The 17,367-nt window shown below is 33.9% G+C and overlaps 2 protein-coding genes across 3 annotated transcripts; one reads left to right on the top strand and one right to left on the bottom strand.

Moving 5' to 3' along the window:
• The first annotated feature begins 1,326 nt into the window (after nt 1-1,326).
• Nucleotides 1,327-6,646, top strand: LOC115975919 (polyadenylate-binding protein 6-like). Of its 2 annotated transcripts, none has more exons than XM_031096978.1 (8): nt 1,327-1,738; nt 2,860-3,169; nt 3,905-4,164; nt 4,302-4,598; nt 4,694-4,950; nt 5,044-5,100; nt 5,427-5,615; nt 5,759-6,646. In XM_031096978.1, exons 1-8 carry the CDS (start codon nt 1,477-1,479, stop codon nt 5,852-5,854), a joined length of 1,728 nt encoding a protein of 575 aa, XP_030952838.1. In that variant the 5' UTR covers nt 1,327-1,476; the 3' UTR covers nt 5,855-6,646. The 2 variants fall into 2 exon arrangements, with proteins under 2 accessions (XP_030952838.1, XP_030952839.1); XM_031096979.1 differs by having other exon boundaries at nt 5,044-5,085.
• LOC115975920 (GDSL esterase/lipase APG-like) lies at nt 6,297-9,569 on the bottom strand. Its single transcript, XM_031096980.1, has 5 exons — nt 9,245-9,569; nt 8,299-8,429; nt 7,957-8,190; nt 6,842-7,097; nt 6,297-6,717 (listed from the first exon to the last, which is right to left on the bottom strand). The coding sequence occupies exons 1-5, from the start codon at nt 9,492-9,494 to the stop codon at nt 6,524-6,526; spliced, it is 1,065 nt and encodes a 354-aa protein (XP_030952840.1). The 5' UTR covers nt 9,495-9,569; the 3' UTR covers nt 6,297-6,523.
• Between the last annotated feature and the right edge of the window lie 7,798 nt (nt 9,570-17,367).

The raw sequence follows: 17,367 nt of genomic DNA on the forward strand, positions 1-17,367 counted from the left end.
CTAAATCCATTCCATTCCATTCTATTCCATTCCATTCCTTTAATGATTATTCCATTCCATTCCATTCCATTCCTTTATAAACTCCCAAACGGACCCTAGAGTTTTGTTTTATGTTGCTTATATTATATCTTTTACAAGCCTGAAAAATATTTTAATGTTACAATTACCTCCACTTACAGTCAAAGATTATTGCTAAGGTTTTACAAATTGTGTCTCATTTTAAATATTTGATCGATATTAATAAGGATCAAAATTTACTAATCAATCATTCAATTTGTAATTAAAAAAAAGGTGATGAAATTTAATTCAATCCCACTTTTTCAGTATTCATTGGCCATGGCCGGCGAGATCAGCAGGAACAACACAACACCTCATGCAATGCAATACAACCAAGAAAGTATGACCTCATCAGCTGGTGATGTTGTTGGTACTATACAATATGTTCCCCAACAACAATTTTATTTTTTGGTTAAAACCTCAGCAGCAATAACTTTAGGGAAATACAGGAGTAATATTTTTCAATTATTTAAAAACTTTTATAACTTTAATATTCACAGTGATATGAGTATGACCGTCTGTGAGTTGTGTATATATATAAAAAAAGTGTCATCCAAATAAAAATAATATTACTTTAATGATAATAAGTTGTGAAAAATATTGCATACCCATCATCATTGACCCAAAATTAATAGTTGATTAAAAAGAGAAAAGTATACATTCATACTATTTTTACAACATTTTTATAACAAATTCTTGGTAGTTAGTTGTTATTTATTTTAATTTAAATTATTTTTTTACCCACGTATAATAGTCACTAATAATTTATCACTTAAATTTTGTTATAAAATATGTAAAAATATTGTTAACAAAACAACACAAATAACATAACCCACAAGAAATATAATAATTTACTCAACTAATAACATCTTCTATTTTTATATTCAGAAGAGAATAATTTATATTATTAAATAAGAGATTTGTGTTAGAATTTTGTTATAACAATAATCAAAGATCAATGATATCTATCTCTAAATAATAACTATTAAAAAAAAAAAAAAAACAAAAAAAACAAAAAGCCGTCATAGCTTAATTTTCCCAAGTTTTCTTTCTTTCTTTCCACAGACAAAGGTACTCTACAAGTAGAATAAGCCTACCCACTGAAGGACAAGTTTAATCACAAACAAAATCACAAAATGTACACGTGTCAAAATCCCAGAGCGAGTACCAAAAAAAAAATCACACAGCCCAGCCCATCTCAATCAAACCTCACTGTCCGTACAAACCCATATATAAATCTCTCATTCCCTCTCTTTCTCTCTCACTCTCCACAACAAAAACCAAAAAAAAGCCCTGCTACTACTGCATATAGTAGTAGTACCACTAACACATTACATTTGTAACAAACACCACTCTCTCTCTAAAAAAAAAAAAAACTCTCCTCTGTTTCTGAGCTCTTGTGACTTAGCTCCCAAGAAAATGGCGGCCAAGACTGTGTCTCTTCCGCCACAACCACAGCCACAGCCACTTCCACTACCGCACTCACAACCACCACCTGGGTTTGCGCATTCGCAGTGTGCTTCTTTATACGTGGGTGACTTGGACCCACAAGTCACAGAGTCCGACCTTGTCAAGCTGTTCTCCACCGTGGGTCCCATTGCCTCCGTTCGTCTCTGCCGTGACATTTCGTCCCAGAAGTCCCTCCGTTACGCCTACGTCAACTTCGCCCATCACTACCACGGTATAAAACAAATATACCCTCTGATTCTTTCTCTGTTTCTTTTTTTTTTGTGTGTAGCGTGTGTGTGTGTGTGTGTGCATGTTTCTTTTTCTGCTTCTTGCTTTGTTTTTGGGGTTTTCTTGGTGAATGATGAAATGGGTTTGTCGTGGTTTTCTTGTTTCTCAAATGGGTTTTTGAGTATTTCTGGTTTCTTGGGTTTTCTTACTCTGTTTTTCTTTGTCTCTTTGTGTGTGTTTTTTGTATATGTTTATGTATTTTGTGTGTTTCTTGCGTTGTGTATGCGTGTATGTATCTCTCGCTCTCTGTATGTATAATTTTATATCTCTGTCTTTGTGTATAAGTGTATATGTGTGTGTGCATGTAAGCTTTTTGGGGGTTTTCTTGGTTGATTGTGACTTGCGTACTTTTTGTTTGTGAAATGGGGTTGTAATTTCTAGAGTCTTCATGTAAATTAGGGCTCGTTTTCTTTTTTTAGCTTTTGTGGTTATCAAGTGGGGTTTGCTTATTATGTTCTCTTTAGGTTGTAATTTCTACCATGAAGAACTCTTTAAGTTGTTTACAAATGGTCATTTTGGTATTTCTCTGTCTTTCTTGAGAAACAAGTTATGTTTGCTTCATGTTTCTTTTCGCCTCTTCATTCTTGCATTACCATGTATTATGTAACTACTTGTGTTCTTCAACCACATCATTTGGTTTCTTGGACTTGATATTTTAGTAACTAACCTCCACATGCTGAAGGAATTAGTTACCTTACAATTTATGTTGCTTTTGTTTTCTTAAAAATGATAAACTAAACCAAGAATACCTTTGGACAGTTAGTAGTTAAGTCTTGGTTGAGCAGAGCATTTCCCTTTTCTGGGGAAGGATTACAAATTATGATACATACTCTGTACTAGACCCTCGATTTTCTATTATTCTTTTATTTCTTTCACTTTCTTGGCAAGCAAACAATAGTGTTTGGGTTTCCATCTTTTGTTGGGGGCGGGGGACTCTTGGTTTGTGTACTTCCAGTGTTTAATTTATTGTTAGTAGCAGCAAGATTCTTTGATTCTTCCATTAATTTTCCCTCTGATTCATCAAGTAAATATCACAATGTACTTTTGTTCTTCTGTTCTGATCAGCATCTATGGCTCTGGCCCGTCTAAATCACACCTATCTGAAGGGATTTCCAATGAGAATAATGTGGTGTCAAAGAGACCCTCTTTCAAGAAAGACTGGTTATGGAAATCTCTTTGTGAAAAACCTACCCCCTTCGATCAATAGCCTTCAGTTGCACTCTTTGTTCAGCAGATTTGGGACCATACTTTCTTGCAAAGTGGCTGAAGAAAATGGAAAGAGCAAGGGGTTTGGATTTGTCCAGTTTGATACTGAGGAATCAGCTATGAGTGCTCTTTATGCTCTCCATGATACCGTGATTGATGAGAAGAAATTGTAAGTATTCTGTTGTATATTGCTCTCTCTGTTATTTATCCTGTTTTATTCTCTTTTGCTGTCTTGATTATATTTTTTAACTTTTGCACATTGATAAGTCCTTTTGTCTTCTGAAATCTCAGATTTCCTTGAGATAGTACTTTCTTGCTTATCCTGTTTGTCATTTGATAAATGGCATTGTCTCTGTCATAATGTGTTGATTTACAATCTGGTTCTTGAGTGGAGAGGGACAAAACTGAAGGACAAAGTTTGAAAACAACTAGCTCTTGTTGTGCCAAGAGCCTTGTAATTCTATGGCATTGCCCAGTTATCTCCCTGGGGGGAACTTGGGTTCAAATCCCCCACCCCCACATGTTGTAAGCAAAAAACCAAACAAAAGCATAAATTTTTTCATGTTCTCTCCAAAGTTAATCAGAGCAGGGAATTCTTGGCCCTCCTTATCTCTTTCTTGTTCTGCCTAAAATCTTTTCCTCCTATGTTTATTATATTAATTTGTGCCTTTTTTTTTTCATTGACAACAGTTTGTTCCCCAATATGATACTATATAAATTATGAACACTCCTTTTAAATTTTTCCTGTGAAGTGATTCTTAATTTTGTATCTGTTTTCATAAAATTGATCTCCAATGTGACCTCTGGATGGATACATGGATTTCTTATGTTTGTAGGTCTCTTGTAATAATAATAATTATGTTTTTGCAATTAATTCTTCCCCTTTGTCTTCATTTCTCTTTAGATATGTGTCAAAGTTTATGAAGAAAAGTGAGAGGATGGCAGCACAAGAAGAACTAAATTTCACAAATCTGTATGTGAAAAATCTGAGTGAAGATATGACAGAGGAGCTCCTTCGAGATCAGTTCTCCAAGTTTGGAAAGGTTTCTAGTGTGGCCATCATGAAGGATAAACAGGGTAAATCAAGAGGTTTTGGTTTCGTCAACTTTGAGTCATCAGAAGACGCTAAAAATGCTGTTGGGGCTCTGAATGGTGCATTCATAGGTAAACATAGAACTTCTTCATTTCTTTTTTTCTTTTTTCTTTTTTGATAGGAAGAACTTCATTACTATTTCCTTTCGTTTTGAGCATTATTATGCAAAGAAAAGTTCATTGATAAGTGAAATCAATTTGTGAATCAGGATCAAAATATCTGTTTGTAGGAAGGGCTCAAAGGAAAACCGAGAGGGAAGAACTACTAAAACGTGAATGCATGGAGAGGTGCAACCATACCAATGAGCAGTTGAAGGCTTCAAACTTGTTCGTTAATAACCTCAGTACATCAGTAGATGATAACAAGTTGAAAGAACATTTCAGTACCTGTGGACAATTAACATCAGTTAAAGTGATGCGCCTTGATAATGGGATTAGTAAAGGGTTTGGCTTTGTACGTTTCTCCAATCCTGAAGATGCTATGAAAGCTCTGCATACGCTTAATGGTAAAGTCTGTTTAATGAAAGTTCTGCTTCCACTTAGGGGTAATTGATTAGTAGCTTTCTTAATTGAGGTTTTTTTCTTTTTTTTTTTTTGGTAGGAACCACTTTGGAGGGAAAAACTCTATACGTGGCTATCGCTCAGAGAAAAGAAGATCGCATAAGGACATTGCAAACTCACTGTGCTCAATTCTCACCAGAAACTTTCTATAATTGCAACTGGAATGTCCACCCTTTCTTTTATCACTTTCCTCCTTGCCCTTCTTCAAACCAGCTCCTATCCCAACCAATCGTGTATCAAGATTGTCAACAATATCCTCTAGTGACACAAACTTATCACGACCGCTTCTCCATTTTTGTAAGGATTTTTCTTTATTCTGTAGCATGAATTTTGGGTTGAGCATTTCTATCTATTTCTCAAGTTATTCTTACATGACTGATGAAATTACAGGTTCCAAATGGGCAGAAAGAGTGGGATAACACCAGGGATCAGGTTTACCAGCAGCATGTATCTTCTGTATTCCTTTTTTTTTTTTTTTCTCTCTTCAGAAACAAATAATGTATATCTCTACTTACCATCTGTCACAATTGATAGTAAATGACATCACATAACACACACCATCGATAAATTTATTATTTCTCTAACAAATACTTGGGATCCTTTAAAGGCTTACATGTATCTGATTATATCACTCTTATGATCTTTTTCTTAGCTTATTCTATGGTTGTCTTGTTTTTAAATTGAACTGTTAGGCTCTTTTGTTTTGTTCAATTTTTAATGTTTTTCTATTTTTATGGTCCCGTGACAAATGCCTACCCTAACGTTTCTGCCAGCTTCTGAAGAACAATGGGACTCCTGGAGGTCAGAAGCTTGACTTCAGAAAGAAGGGGAACAAGCGAAGTGGACCTGGGGAAAGTACCTATACTGGATCAGCAGGTGCCAAAGGCAGAGCTCACGCTGCAGGCACATCACCTGGGAAGTCCAGGAGGAACTTAGAAAAAGTTCTTGCTGAGAATCTTCAGGTCTGTGACTCATATTCTTTCATCTTAGAGGGTCTTAGAAGTTGTGTCATTCTCTAAGGACTTTATATTTTGGGGGCAAAACCTACTAACCATGATGAGCTTGATATTGAATTGATTCTCTAATGCCTGAAAATGCTACACAGATAACAGGAATGCTGTTGGAGAACAACTCTTCTGATATAACCAAGCTGCTTAACCCTCCAAATGCTCTAGGCTGTTCAAGTTTTGGAGGAAAATGATAGAATCATCACAGAAGGCATTTTGTTTCTTGAAATACTAATCTGGCCTTGGACAAATCTAACAAGTTCACTAGTCTCTTCTCAAGTTCTCATCAGAAGGCGTTTTGTTTTTTGCTCTACTGACAAGGGACCGGCAGCGGATTTGTCAATATTGTCATATATCTGAAATAGAACATACAAACCTATTCTGACCCTGCTGCCGTTTTTCTTTTCCATCTTTTGTGCTTAGTTTTTTGTGAAGACAAATTGAGGTATTGAAACTGAAAATTGAAGTCTCATATGGCTTGCATGATGAACAAAGCATGGTTTCCATCTTTTTTCCTCTCTTTCTTAGCCAAATATATTCTGTCTAATACAATACTACATTTTCCTTTTTGTTTGCATGGTGAGCAAAGTATTATACTTTATTTTGGCCTTTTATTTTCCTTAATCAACTCTGCTATTATTCATGTAAAATGTCTTTTTTTGGATAGAAATAAGCCTAAGAAGGCAAAATCTATTACAAACAAACTGCATAATTTATGGATGGAGTGCTATGAGAGACAATAAATGTCCTCAGTTATAAGATTACTATTACAGCTGTTGCAACCTTTCCATGAAAGTAGCAGAATAGCACAGTATTGGTCTTCTTACATAATATAAAAAAGAAAGCATATATCAGAATCACCGTCAGACGAGGGAGATGCCTTGGGAAATCAATGCATCAGCAAGGACCTGATTAGCAGCCTGAGATGGATGGACACTGTCCCAAAACACATACTGAGTTGCATTAGAACAAGTCCCTATTGACTTTGGATTGCACAAAAATGATGTTGTCTCTACGATCCCTGTACCACAGCAGCCTCTCCTTGCTTCAGCAAAACCTACAAAAAGGGAAAAAATAGGGAAAGATGATTACTATTAAAACGCTTAAAAGTAACCCAAGTTTTAATTCCTCAGACAGAGGCTTCCTAATCGGTAATCAGTTAAAAAAAACATGTTGCTTACCAAATTTGGATGGAGATCGAATAAGATCATAGAGTGGCTTATAAATGTCAAAGATAACTATCTTAAGACCAGGAAGTTGCTTTTTGAGACTTGTTGCAGCTGAGTTGATCTTCTTATTAAATGCTTGGGCATCAGTGTTGATCCTAGAGACGCACCCATTATCATGAAATCCAAATAAGGTGATGGCAAGAGGAAGGCAACCCAATGGAGGGAGTGAAGTCACCCCAAGTTTTCTGGCTCCCAGACCATACAATTCCTGTTTTTAATCATAGCCAAGTAATTATCCAGGGGAATTATATAATTTTCAAGCACATTTTTCACAACTTATGTAAGAAAGTTAGAAAACAATAAAGCATTAAAAAAATCATTAAAATTATAATTACTCCTTGAGCATAACCGTAATTTTTTTTTTTTTGAGTAAAAGAAAATCCATAATTAGGTAAACAAACAAATAATTTTGAAATTTCATATTTAATCATGTCAAGTACATAAAGGGGTCCACAATGAATTATATGATTTTAATTAACATATATATATATACACACACATACCATTTTTAAAAAAATATATATATATATATATATATATACATATATTTTTTCTCTTAGAGACTGAATATATTAGTTATCACAATAATAATAATTTATTTATTTATTAGTATGTGTTATATAAATTTCGAAATATATCTAATCATTTTAAATTTGCTAAGTGCTTTATGAGTAAACTAGTTGTTCTTGGTGTTTCTATAGAGACATCTAAAGTTTAAATCCCCTAATTATTCAAAGATAAATAAAAAATAAAAAAAGCTTTCCAACATGCATGTCAGCTAATTGTACCCTTTGTACTAAAGTTCAAATACTGATACATGCAATTTCTACATTTTTTCAAACAAAAACATTGGTCCAAACAGCGACCGATTCTGTTGAATTAGTTGGTTCAACCGGAGTTTATTCGGCTCTTGAATTTTGTTAAAAGATCCGGTTCAATGAGATTAAAAAACTGTGCAGCCAGCTGTTTATTCAACACTTAACGACTAAACATGGCATTTGAGGCACATATTTTCAGTCTAATTAATTTAGTGCAAAACGTGAAATTTAGTAACCACAATGATGTACCTTAACAAAGCTTGTGAATGCGCCAACAAGGAGGTTGGAATACTGATCAGGAGTGTAGACTTTGTTGACCAAAGGATTGACATAATAATTCTGAAGAAAGTCACTATTACCAGCACTCAAAATATATATTGCTTCCTTGATTATGGTTGCTGCTTTCTTACTACCAGCCACCTTTGCTAGCTTGGTTTGGTATTCCTTGTAGTATTTCAACTGCTGAGACAACGGGATTGCATGCTACCACAAACCAAAATTTCATTTGTATAAAGAAATCAATTCTTATAATCAAATCAAGTTTACTAATTTGAGACTGAGAAAAGACTAGCATAAGATGAAATTCCTTACACTAATGCGGGCAGCTTTTTCATCATAACCAGAGGCAGCTGAAGCAAAGTTAGCTCCAATTAGGAGGTTCTTTCCTGATGCTTGTGGGCTAAGATATGCTGGAGCATAAGTCTTAAAACCCAGAGTTTCAGCTGCAAAATGTAAGATTCGAGTAAAGATTAAAGCTTATTTATATTATTAAAAGGACATAAATTTTTTTATAAAAAAAAAACTGAATTTGACTGCTATGTGTTCTAATTGCTTATATACCAATTGAAAATTCTTATTTAGACTCCAATAAATTATGCAGCGGATAAGTAAATTAACTAAACAAATTATTATTCCACACAAATAATGCAAACAGATATCAGACATTCCCTTTATTTCGTTGTTAAGGTGTTTTACACACTAAAATTTTCAACATTTTACCATGTTTGTTTCATTGTAAAATTTAGTTAAACTCGAAAATATTTTTCGTTAACTGTAAAATCTTTTATAAAATGTTTTACTTTTAAAAATTTGGTAAAACATTTTACAAAAACACACTATGACTCTTCCAGTCTTTCCCCATTTGGTGACTAGATCCTCGGTTGGTTGGCTAGGCAGTTGGTGGAGCTGGTCCGGTCATCAGAGCCACTAGTGTTAGACCTCTGGTACATGCAATTCGGTCACCAGAGCCATTGGTCCGGTAACCGGTGACGTTGGCAGTTTGGATTGAAGAATTTTACATGTCGTGACAAACACTTGAAAATATTTTACTAAAAATTTTTTATTGCAAAACAAATGGAGCAACAAACACATTTATTCTATCAAAATCAAAAAACAATATAATCAAAGCGGTAAAAAATATATAATTGGTAACGAAGTAAAAAACCAATGAAAGCCACTTTAATGGATTCACAAATTTGATTCATTACTCTGTTATGATCCCTATGCAGCCACTCTAGCATTGATGCTTTCTACTTACCAGTTATATCAGTGGCAAGTTTTCCATTGCAAAACCTGCCAGTAGGCTGGTGATTGATAAAGTCTCTCCCATATGGAGGGAAATTGGCCTTGAAAAGAGTGGGGAGATAGTCATTGTTCCCCACATCCACTGCAGAGTCACCAAAAGTTATAATTGCTGGTACAAGAGCACTTGATTCTTGCCCATCTCCGAATCTTGCTAGTGCAAATGAGACCAACAAAAGCAGTGCACTTCTGAAGTGGGTATTCATCTTTCACAACAATGGTGTTCTGAGGCTTTGAGCTGGGACTTGAACCATATATGAAGTATGAAACGGACCCCATTGAAGTTGGTCTTGAAGAAAAGAGGATGGAAGTTGAATTAATAGTCATTAAATGAGAAGCCTCGAGTGGCTTACCTTTTATTGATAGATGTGACTTACACCCAAATTTTTTATTATACATTTGTTCTTTCTGCATGTGTTAAAGATTTTTTCTCTGTAGCTCACACGTTAAGGAGAAATCACAAATAGTGAGTTCATCTTCTTCATTAAGGCAAAGGTAGTTGGGAAGATAGTTGGTGGCATTATGAGTTTAAAGGCACCAGAAAGTTGCATATGCTAGAGTTATTTCGGTGGTTGCAGCTACAAAACTAGCTGATTGGTGACTACTGGTTTGAAGTGTAGGGTATGGGTGGCCCTAATACTAATTAACAGTATTCTTAAATGAAAGATGTGAGATTATGCAATATTGGTAAGATTGAATATCTATGTAAATTTTTTCAATGATAGTTGGGAAAATTTTGACCTCAAGAGTTGTTGAAGATGTGGAAAATCAAAGAGAATCAATGTGAATCCTCAAGCTCAGTAATTTTGGAATGTGAAATTAATGTAGATCAAAACTTGGCCACATCAAGAATTTGAAGAACTTGAACCTTGAAAGAAGTGGGGTTAAAGTAATTTGTGATGTGGGAATAGAAGGGACTGTAATTATTATTTTTTGTTGTTCTGTCTGCTGAGATGGACTTTCAACCATGGTCACGGATGGACCAATCATAGCTACAATTGTTTCAGATCAATGCTTCCATAGCTGCCTTTGTGGTTTTTATATATATAGCTTCCACAGCTACGCTTTTACCCGGGCTACCCAAAGAGAAAAGAGTCAAAAGGAAAAATACCAAATTTGAAAATATTAAGGCCCGTTTGGTTTAGGACTGACTCAGTACTCCATTTTTATAACTCAAACTTAAAACCCATAATTCATTACCCAAACCCCATTATCACACAAGAAAACCCAACACTTTTGTTTGGATACAAAAGTCAGTAATATATCTCAGTTTTTATCTCCACTTTTTTCAAAATGGTGGACCCATCCACTGACACTACACAAGGTTATGGTTGCCACCCGCGTCCCTTTTCTTTTCTGTTCTTCATCCTCTTTCATATTCTCCCATCAAAAAAACCCATAAAATGCAGAGTAGCCGATACACCCAAACCCAGCTCCACCACCACCAACGGCAAACCCAGAAACCCACAACCACAACCTCCACCACCAACAGCCATCAACACAACCACAACCTCCACCAAAAAATCCGAATGAATCAAATATACAAACCCACCAACAGCCCTTAACCAAAACCACTATCTCCACCAAAAAATCCAAACGAATGCACAGAAAACCCACAACCACAAGCTCCACCACAGCCCAAGCCTCAAACCACCACAACCACAACAAAAAACCCAAACCCAAATCCTTAGATCGGAGACCCAAATCACTAAAATACGAAATTAAGGAGAGAGATGAACCGATCTGGTAAAGGGGAGGAGAGAGGGAGAGAGAAATTGCTTAGCCCGACGCGGTGTGAAAAACTGCCAGTGATAGAGCCCAGTCCGACGCGGTGAAGATTCTGCCACACCTCGGTTGTTTGTCTTCAACCACGGAGTGTTCATCTCAGGCGGCTTTACAGTGTCGGTTCATCATCTTAGATGCTGCTGGGAATGGAGTGTAGACGAAACGAGAGGGAGGTGGAGAGAGGGACGTGAGAAAGAGGGATTCTGAAATATTTGGGGAAGAAAAATGAACTGAATTGAAGCCTTTCCAATGGTGATATCAAAGGCTCTGGAAATGATTTGAGAATTCACTGCAAACGGGTCCCACAAAATCACAATATTTACCATTATGCCACTGAAACTCAGTTTTCAACTTTTGAAAATGCCAATTTTCTGTTTTCGGTTTCCATCCTTCTTACTCAAAACTTTGAGTTTTGAGTAATGGAAACAACATTAGAAAATCAAGCCAAACATAATTTTTTTTGTGGATCTCATGAAATTTGGATGATGGATGATGGAAATTAAGTGATATGACTCAGTTTCCATGCAATCCAAATGAGCCCTTAATAACTAGTTACCAAGTGCTTTGTACCTCAACTAACATCTCTTAGCATTTTTAGGAAAAGATATCTAGGGCCTGTTTGGGTAAGGAATTTTCGTCACTCAATTTCCGTCACTCAATTTCCATCACTCATCACTCATTACTCATAACTCATCACTCATCACTCATCACTCATTTTTTTACACTCATTTGGCAACATCATTTTTATTTTCATCACTCAATTTTTTCACACTATTCATGAACCCCACACCTGTGAGCCAGTACAGTAATTTTTTTTTTTTTTTTTTTAGCACCCAACTCACCGAAGTTAATATATAAAAAAAATAAAAAAAATAAAAAAATAAAAAAAAAATAAAAAAAAACCAAACCGAACAGCCAAGGAAAAGAAAAAGAAAAAAGAAAAAGGAAAAAAAAAAAAAAAAAAAAAAACAACGCCAACCCAGAAAAAAAAAAAAAAAAAAAAAAAAAGAAACAACGCCAACCCAGGAAAAGGAAAAGAAAAAGAAAAAAAAAAAAGAACAACGCCAACCCAAAAAAAAAAAAAAAAAAAAAAAAAAAAAAAAAAAAAAAAAAAAAAAAAAAAAAAAAAAAAACTGAACGGCCAACCCAGGAAAAAAAAAAAAAAAAAAAAACAAACAGCCAACGCCAATCCAGAAAAAAAAAAAAAAAAAAAAAAAAAAGTCAAAAGGTGGTCAAAAATTGCGGCTGTGGGTCCCTCATGTGTGTTTATTTACGGAAATGCCATTGAGTTATGAGTTATGGAAACTGAAAACAGCTTTTTGTTGTTTTCAGTTTCCATAACTCATAACTCAAAAATCAGAGAATTGAGTGATGGAAACAGAGTTATGGAAACAGAGTTATCGTTTGGCCAAACAACCTTTTTACTATGGGTCCCACCATTTTTGAGTTATGAGTTATGGAAACAGAAAATTGAGTTATCAAAAAACTCAATCCAAACGGCCCCCTAGCATTTGAATTCCTTTCCTATAACTATTGAATTATTGCCCGGGAGAGGAACTGTCATTTGGTGGAGGAAAAAGAGACATTACATTGATTTGTCACCAATTTTGATCTTTTTGACTACGGATATAGCATAGGAAGATTAAAAAATAAAAAATAAAAAACCCCTTTATAAAAAAATTACTCTTCCCAAAATTTTCTTTTTACTTCTTTAACTAACTTAGAAAATAAAAAATAAAAATCATTCTTGCTAAGAGCTTTGTAAATTAATTGATTGACACACTTTGATATTTTGAAATAAGATATTTAGGATTCAAATTATCCCTTTCCCTTATACCTAAAGATGCATCGGTGAAAAAAATTTTAAAAAAAAAAGAAAAAAAAGAAAAAAAGAGAAAAGTTTAGGAAAATTTTAGATATATGACTTGAATGCTAATGAATCAAGTTCGGGGGGATTACCACACTTCGCGCACTCAATACATGCATCATTTATTATAGCCGATTGGATCCAATTTTGTTATGTATGAGTCCTTTGTTCTTATCCATTGGCAATAGGGGTTTAACCGTTTAAGACCATAGGTTGAGCCCCAAAGCTTCCAATTAAATGAATGATTTTTCCATCGATGGCAACATGCATAACATTGATTGGCATTACATCAACATAATAAATAAAACTTTCCAAATTATAATTTCATGTGTGTTAGAAAGTCAACACGAAAGTTTTGTGAGGCATAATTCAAAAATATATTAACAATTTTTTAAGGTATAATAATGAAATATTGAAATTCCATTTTTAACGGTAGTTTCAAATGATTTGTAATATTTTACAAATAAATATCATCAATTATACAATGATTCAAGTGTTTCTTGAGTATTCAAAGTTGAATTAAGAACATCTTTATTACATGCTCACTAAATCGATGATTTAATTCTTATAATTGAGAATTTACTAGAACATATAAAATATCAAATCGACATTAATGTTCAATTGTAAGATCATCTTGTTGATGAAAAAAAAAAAAACAATTCTTTAGGTGGTTTAAACAACATAATAGGATCGAAATCTTGAAAATCCCAAGCTTTTAACTTTGGGTCCCGAGAAAGCAAACAACCAACATATTATAACTCACAATTCATTTGCATTCTCCTTAAGAGGAGGTTTTAATAAGAAAAATTTTATTGCTTTGTTAGTACAAATGATTTATTTCTGGAAGCTGGCTACAAGTACCAAACCTAGATATAGGTTAGGTGGTCACTCTAAATTTTTGGATTTTTTTGAGTTGACTTTCATTTTTGATTTTTTTTCGTACTAATATATATAATCTTTTTATAGTTCAATCGTAAAATCATCTTGTTGATTGAAAAAAAAAAAAAAAAAAAAATCTTTAGGTGTTTATTTTTTTGTTTTTTTTATAGGATTCTTTAGGTGGTATATCTCAATCATGAAATTGATGAAAGTCCCAAGCTTTTAACTTTGGGTTTCGAGAAAGCAAACAACCAACATTTCATAACTCACAATTCATTTGCCTTCTCTTTCAAAGAATATTTATTTATTTAAAGAAATTTGTTCTAGTACAAATGATTTTTTTTTGGAAGTCAACTACGAGTACCAATCCTAGATATGGGTTAGGTGGTCACTCTAAATTTTTGGATTTTTTTTTAGTCAACTTTCAATTTTGAGGATCAAAAATAAAGATTTTGAACTCAGCAATTTCAAATTTTTTCTACTATTCTATATAATCTTTTTATAGTTTTGCCTCTGATTGTGGATGATTAATTTGAAAAATCAATTACTATAAGAAAATTGAAAAATATTATTTCTCATACTATTTAGGTTGAATCTATTATGTTGTAGGTAGGCTAGGCTTTCACCCTAGAAAAAAGTCCGGTGCACCTCAACATTTCTAAAGCTACTGATATATATATATATATATATATATATATATATATATATATTACTACTTTGCCAAAAAATTTAGTGTGAAAATATACTATAAACATTTTAGATTTTAGGGTAAATTACAAAGTTGGTCTTTATCCTTTGCACTATATTTCAATTTGGTCCCTAACTTTTTAATTGTGTCAATTTGGTCTTTAATGTTTTTAGTGTCGTCTCAATTTAGTTCTTATTATTATCCTTTGGATGAAAAAAGCTGATGTGTTAAACATGACAATAAAAAATTATTTTTCATACCACATCAACTATTATCTAGATTGCCATATTAGCATAACTTAAAAAAAAAAAAAAAAAACTGTGACTAACCTCACATCCAAAATAAAATGATAATTAAAATTTTATTTAACATTTTAATATGTCACATCAGTATTTAAATGAAAAAAAATTATTCAAATAACCAAAATTTTTCATATTCTTTATACTTTCTTTTAATTTTTCCTGCACTTTCCCGATAATCAAACATATCTATGTTCAAAAAAATCCAAAAAGAAAAACTTCTTTACTTTTTTTTTTTTTTTTGATAATATGTAGAACTTTTAATGAACCAGAGAACTTAAGAGGAGCCCATGTTAGAACCATGGCAAACCTCCGGTAAGAAAACGTCAACCTTTGCTACCTAGCCAATAGCCACACATGTGGAGATTTATTAGCTTCCTATACAAATCCAATTGAAAATACATACACCGAAAGCCTTTGCTAGATTACAAACTATATAGCTCTAGCTTGAACTCCTTAATGGATAACTCTGACCCAGCCCCTGAATAGCCTCTGTGCAAGCTTTAGAATCACTTTTGATAATTTTTTTAAAAAAAAAAAGAATATGGAATGCTCGATTTCACCTTGGACTATGATTGAGTTGTAACTTGTTTTAAAAGAATCTTAAGCTTCTTTGAAACTTGCTGGGTTTTGGGGTTTCAACCACTGTACGTGTTACATTGGTACTCCAAAATGGGTTGTAGTTGGCTTAAGGAGAATGAGTTGGCTATATAGATTTGATTGGGTTTCGACCACCTAAATTGGTGTTTTCATTTCAAATCAATCTAAGATCTCTGGTTTTTTTTTAGAGTTGTGAGCTTGATTATGAATGTGAATGTTTGAATATGTTTTCATTTCCGTATGTGAAGGTTACATTTGCATCAACTCAAAAGAAATTTGAAAGGGTTGATTTTTGTAGGATTTGATTTCAGACTATGTTTGGATGCCAAGAAATTTAAAGGAAAAAAATGCAGATTAAAAATTATTTTTAATTATTTTTTCTTTTTCTTTAAAAATTGAGGAAGAAAGATTAATATATATTTTTTTGATAGGGAAAGATTAATATTTAATTTAATTATGATGCTTGTAGTTGCACAATTTTTCGGGCCCACGTTCTATTGATTGGGCTTAGGTCCAAAGCGCAACTCACAATAAATGTTCGTAGAGAATGGGTGAAAGAACTTGGCTTCAGTGAGCCCGTTCGGTCGGATGCATGGTTAATGCAGTTGCAGAAGATAAAAGACACAAGAAAGATTTCTCAGGTATAACTGTATTCTTTTTTTTAAGCCTCAGTACAATTTTTTCGTCCCCTTCTATGAGGGACTCCACTACATTATATAGCTCTCCTCTTTTCATCTCAACCTTACACCTGTTGATCATCTAAGCATCCACTTGAGCACCTGTCCCATCAGCCGCCCTCACCACTCACCTTGTGAGTTGCAGAGGCCAAGGTGGTACTGTTCAGGGGTCTTTTCCTCATTAATGCGGCCAAGAGGTTGGTTGGGGAGCAATTAATGGGGTGGTAGCTTTTCGTGGGATATTTTGGATTTTATTCATTTTATATGTCGGGAGGATGAACTGAATTGGCTGGGGATGGATTTTGGCCTGGGCTTCGTGATGTCCGAGAAGGAGTTACTCCTCGGAAAGGTTTCCTGGGCGTTATTGGGATTGAGTAATGCTTCCTGCGTGGCCTCTCCTCGGACAGGACGCTCCTCGGATGGGCCTGGATTTGGAGTAGCCCATTATTTTTGGGCCGGGCCCCACAATGCTGATATGGCAATCTAAATGGAAGTCTATATGGCAAAAAAATTATTTTTTATTTTGGCTGTTAGCTATGACACCATTTTCCATGAATCACTTAACAATAGGGACTATTTTGGCACAGTACTAAAAGGTTAGAGACCAAATTGACATAATTGAAATGTTAAGAATTAAATTGAAATATGATATAAAGAATAAGTATCAACTTTATAATTTACCCTAGATTTTAATTATGCAGTTATCGACAATCTTTTTCACTTTTCCACTTCTGAGGCCCTTCATTGTGCATTTTATTTTAAGACTTTTGAGGCCCTTCATCACCACTTTTGAACTCAAGTCTTTACTTCAGCCCACAAGTTGCCTTATTAATGAGATTGTGATTTACTAATTGTGTGACAATGGCAAATATATAATGGGCCGCCCATAGGTTCACCAGCCCAATAGGGCTCTACCTCGAGTTGAATTCATTCAAATTACAATAATGTTGAGGGCATAATATTTTTTTACAATGAGTTCCATCATTTTTTAAGTGATTGATCTGCAATCAACTGACATTCATGAACTCATTGCTCTTTTTCCACAACTCACAGTTTATTATCTTAGCAGATGTGAAATTTTATTATGAATAAAAACTGTGTCCATAGCATTATTATTCAAATTAACTCAATTGATAAAATTTATTTTATCTTAAATAAGAGATTTAGAATTTGAACTCTACTTATTCCAAAAACTAATTAGTGTCTTGAGCTTTATCATAAAGAAAAAAATATCATGCAACGAACATTAGGTTGAAATTATATATATATATATATATATATAAA

The sequence above is a fragment of the Quercus lobata genome, chromosome 2, assembly GCF_001633185.2.
Source record: "Quercus lobata isolate SW786 chromosome 2, ValleyOak3.0 Primary Assembly, whole genome shotgun sequence".
Taxonomy (NCBI): domain Eukaryota; kingdom Viridiplantae; phylum Streptophyta; class Magnoliopsida; order Fagales; family Fagaceae; genus Quercus; species Quercus lobata.